Source organism: Penaeus chinensis, chromosome 8, assembly GCF_019202785.1.
Source record: "Penaeus chinensis breed Huanghai No. 1 chromosome 8, ASM1920278v2, whole genome shotgun sequence".
In the NCBI taxonomy this organism is placed as follows: Eukaryota; Metazoa; Arthropoda; class Malacostraca; order Decapoda; family Penaeidae; genus Penaeus; species Penaeus chinensis.
Genome location: NC_061826.1, coordinates 15,910,162 through 15,915,161, shown reverse-complemented (window position 1 = coordinate 15,915,161; position 5,000 = coordinate 15,910,162). Strand labels below are relative to the sequence as shown.

General features: G+C 40.3%; 1 protein-coding gene across 1 annotated transcript in view; it reads right to left on the bottom strand.

The window, feature by feature from the left end:
* The window catches only part of LOC125027828 (metalloreductase STEAP4-like), a 7,123-nt gene that overhangs the window by 957 nt on the left and 1,166 nt on the right, over positions 1 to 5,000 (bottom strand). The window contains exons 4-9 of the mRNA XM_047616959.1: positions 4,470 to 4,649; positions 3,954 to 4,171; positions 3,484 to 3,611; positions 2,255 to 2,423; positions 1,883 to 2,088; positions 1,555 to 1,720 (exon numbers count right to left, since the gene is read on the bottom strand). Of these exons, the coding sequence (XP_047472915.1) occupies positions 1,555 to 1,720; positions 1,883 to 2,088; positions 2,255 to 2,423; positions 3,484 to 3,611; positions 3,954 to 4,171; positions 4,470 to 4,649 (1,067 nt within the window). The remainder of the gene's footprint in view (positions 1 to 1,554; positions 1,721 to 1,882; positions 2,089 to 2,254; positions 2,424 to 3,483; positions 3,612 to 3,953; positions 4,172 to 4,469; positions 4,650 to 5,000) is intronic.

Here is a 5,000-nt window from a genome sequence, read left to right as displayed (position 1 = left end):
TAATTAGAGAAACGCTACAAACTGAACGCTCTGAGATACTGGCAAAACCTGCAGAAACATTCGACTAGAATCTCGACACCAAACTGCAGAAGTCGGCGTTAAGGGTAAACTGACACCAATATCCACAGAATAGATAAGGAGATTCCTAACAATCTCTTTTCTCTTCTGATTCGTCAGATGCTCAATTCTATAACAAAGTAGTGGTGTGCGTATACGTATGTGTGTATGTATGTATATATGTCTATATGTCTGTCTGTCTGTCTATCTATCTGTCTATCTATCTATCTATTTATCTATCTATCTGTTTATCTATCTATCTGTCTATCTATACTTATATATATATATATATATATAGATAGATATACATATATACACATACATATCAGCCATATTCACTAACATTCGAAACTTGAAATAAATGTAGGAGCGAGATTTAATTCAGAAACTACGTAAGAGCACTGAAGTAGGCAGCCAAATAATATACGCTATTTGAGTAAATCGAAGAGAAACTATTATCTGTATTATATCCGAATAAGTTTTGAAAGATATATGAACCTGCCCTGGAATTCATGCGAAATAGAAGATGAATAAATAGATGAACAGATAAATGAATGAACAAATTAATATATAAATTAATGAATAATGAATAACTAGGTGACTAAACGAGAGCCAAAGTGAAATGCTATAATGATAAGTAGTAGAATTGAAGGAAAAAAGTAGGCCTATATCTATCATGAAGGAAGAAGGAAGACCGATATGATCTAAATGCTATTATTGCTTCTCCTGCTTAATAACTTTGTAATCTGTGTAAATTCATTAGCCGATACAAGGCAAATATGATAACAATTACATTTTTTTTTTCAATATCGTCACGTATTTCCTAGTTGTTCATACCTAATTACAGTCTGTTAATCTATTATTCATATGACCTAAACATAAGAAAAGTTTAATTCTTATATAAGTTCTCGTATTCTTCCTAAGCTTATTAATATGAAATCGTAAAAACATTAGGGTTACCCTTACAACATCGAAGAAAACGATTAAGCTATATCTTGTATAAAGAAAACGAAAAAAAACAGCAGTAACTTAAGGGGTAACAATAATATTATACATAGTAGTCTTTATCATGTAATCAACTCAACTCCTGCAATTCTTACGGTGGGCAATGTTAATATTAAGGTATGAATAACAAAATATATATGTTTTTTAACAGGCATTCGTTGACAAGTGAACTATCAAGCTTATGTCTTATCAATTCCAGGCTTCAGATTATCTCTTCATAATAATTTAGGTGATACAGCAAAGGAATACAGACAGAGAGAGAGAGAGAGAGAGAGAGAGAGAGAGAGAGAGAGAGAGAGAGAGAGAGAGAGAGAGAGAGAGAGAGAGAGAGAGAGAGAGAGAGAGAGAGAGAGAGAGAGAGAGAGAGAGAGAGAGAGAGAGAGAGAGAGAGAGAGAGAGAGAGAGAGAGAGAGAGAGAGAGAGAGAGAGAGAGAGAGAGAGAGAGAGAGAGAGAGAGAGAGAGAGAGAGAGATAGGGAGAGAGAAGAAGTACCTCGCTGACGTCTGGTCATGTCGAGCGGCTGGCTGTTAATCGGGGAAACAGTCTTCTTCTTCTTCCTGTCGTGGCCCCGCCGGATTTTCTGCAGGGCGTTGTCAACGCAGGGCAACAGGAGAGGCAACTTGAACGCGATCGTCAGCAGCGGGAAATGCAAGGCATACTGGGAGCGGGCGGAGGGGATAGAATAATGAAATCATGTTTCAAAATAGCAAATTGAATAAGCAACAGCAGAAATTATCTATCTACATGTTTGTATATACGAACACACACACACACACACACAATTGCCAAGTGTGTGATTCTAGTGCAAATGACCTCTCACCTGGGCGCCCGAGGGCAGTGAGCACACCAGGTAGTCATTGATCGAGAAGCCCCAGCCGAGGAGGCCGTCGTGGATCGTGCCCGTGACCAGCGCCATCCAGCCAAGCTTGCTCTGGATGAAGGTGAACTCCCGCCACGTCAGCGTCGCTCCCACGGAGGGCAAAGAAGACACGCCCAAAATGAAGGTTATGAACATTGAAAACATTCCTATAAAAAAACAGAAGAAAAGGAAAGACAAGAAAAAAAATGGCATTAGGTCACTCTTCGATATTTTTGTTTGTACTCGCTTTATCGACAGCTTTACTTCACATGAGAATATAACCTTTATCATAACTTAAAAAGAAAAAAAAAAAACTTTTAGTCTGCTACACACCAAAGGTAAGAAATAATTCTCCCTGAAGGCTCATCAATGAATCGTGGACCGTTATATTCTTCGAAACAAAAGTCGTTTCGTTGACCTTGACATTGGCGGAGAAAATGAGCGGCTTCTCCCACACCAGGCCGTCGTACCTGCTCGACCACACGGCAAGGCCGAGGCACGTCTGGAACAGGCAGCCGATGTAGGCCTTAAAACTTTCCGGTTTTGCATATATAAATATACATATATATATATGCATGTATATTATATATATATATATATATATATATATATATATATATATATATATATATATATATATGTATATATACATATGTATATGTATATGTATATGTATTTCTATATCTATATCTATATCTATATCTATATCTATATCTATATCTATCTATCTATCTATCTATCTATATACATGTGTGTGTATGTGCGTGTGTGTGTGTGTGTGTGTGTGTGCGTGTGTGTGCGTGTGTGTGGGTGTGTGTGTGTGTGTGTGAGAGAGAGAGAGAGAGAGAGAGAGAGAGAGAGAGAGAGAGAGAGAGAGAGAGAGAGAGAGAGAGAGAGAGAGAGAGAGAGAGAGAGAGAGAGAGAAGAGAGAGAGAGAAGAGAGAGAGAGAGAGAGAGAAGAAGAGAGAGCGAGAGAGAGAGAGAGAGAGAGAGAGAGAGAGAGAGAGAGAGAGAGAGAGAGAGAGAGAGAGAGAGAGAGAGAGAGAGAGAGAGAGAGAGAGAGAACGACAGACAGACAGACAGAGAGATATATAAATAGATAAATAGGCAGATGGAGAGAGAGAGAGGGGGGGGGGGGCAGGTAGACATAGAGGTGTATGTGTTTGTGCGCTGTGCTAATGAGCGTGTGAATGCGCCCTTAAGCGTACTAGTTTCTGTGCGTACGTACCCAGTTGGGCGTGTGCGGGTCGATCAGTATTAATTCTAGGATTTACTCAGAAGAATGTGAATGAAAATGGACAACTGCAAAAACCGAGATGGATTGTAGGAAGTTACAGTTGTACACCCACCGTCGGTTGCCATGTGACGGTAAATAATTGATGTTACTTCGTCAAATCATCCGCTTAATGTCTCCGACGGGTGCGTGCATATACTTGCATATTTTATACTTTTCGGATATCACGTACTGATCCGAACTGGCTCGAAATCAGTGGTACGTCACGTCATGCACGCAGGTAAACTTCAAAGCATTAAGAGCTGTGTAATAAACTTATCTAACTCACGTGAACAGTTGCAAGAAACAGCATGGATAGCCCGAGTTGCTTCCTCATCTTGAGCCACGCGTCGAGCCAGCTGGGAAATCTGTTGTACTTCGTTCCCCGGATGAGCTGCAAGTAAGCTGCTATCACGCCTGGAAAGAAAGAAAAATGAATGAAAAAAAGAAAATATAATAACTGCTATCGCACCTGGAAAGAAGAAAGAAGGAAAGAAACAGAGAGAAATAAATATTATATATATACATATATGTATATATATATGTATATATATGTACATATATATATATATATATATATATATATATATATATATATATATATATATATATATATGTGTGTGTGTGTGTGTGTGTACATATACACACGGATAACTGAATGAATAAATAACTGAATGAATGAGTGAATAGGTGAATGAATGAATGCATGAATGAATGAACTAACAATGACGGAGGAAATCCTTCCGCGGCCCCACTCACCAGGCAGGTAGCACAGCGAAAGGGTCCAGAGAGCGGTGATGGCCGAGGCGCGGTTCAGGTTGAGGAGCGCCAGGTGTTTGAAGGTTCTCTCCGTCCAGGTCTCTCCCTCGTGAAGGGCGCCGCACATCTGGAACCTTTTAACATGCTGAGGGAGAAGGGTTAGATAAGGGTGCATGGGCTTTACCTTGTGTGCCATTTGGGGTTCAGGTTTCGTCATGCTAAGGAAGGTTTCTTGGTCGGGGAAATCTGTACATAAAGCTTTTTATATCCGTGGCAGACGGTTGTCATTCGGGTGTAAAAAAAGCCTCGGTTCAGGAAAATCCTTGCTTTTGAAATCTAAGCTAAGCATACGGGTCCTCTACTTGAATAAAATACGACACACGAAAAAAGAAACAAGATTACTCTTTTGGCCAAAAAAGGCACTGGAATACTCTCTCAGAACGCCTTAAAGAAAGGAGGTAAACAGAGAAAGAAGACGAAGAAGATAAATATAGAAAAACAGACGTATCGACCTACTTTAAAAACAGGATGAGGTAGTGTATGAGCCACATGATGCCCACGATGGTGAGCGGCCTCTGCCACGACGGCATGAGTTGCAGCGGGATGGCCTCGATCTCTCTGGCCGACTTGAGGTCCCCTCGATCCACGGGCGTGTAACCCATCTTCTTGACCAGTTCGATCACCAGGCTCTTCGCCCTTTTCCAGTCCGACGCTACGGGGACCTGCGTGAACGTGGGAGAAGAGGGAGTAACAGGAACGCAGCCACGATGAAATTCAGAAAAGTAAATCATACTTTCTTCTGTTTCGTGTTGAAAGTGGGTCTCAGTTTGGGTCTTATCGTTCGGTTCTCGTTCTTGTCCTTATGGTGTTTCTTTTATTATTGTTATTGTTATGAATGTCTGTATTGTTTTTGTTGCCTTTGTTTTGTTATCTTTGCGCCTGTGCTCACGATCGTGTTTGCATGGTGTTAATTATAATGTTGATGGTAATTATGGTGTTGTGGAATCGATGCTGTGATGATGATGGCGTCGTGATTATATCGTATGC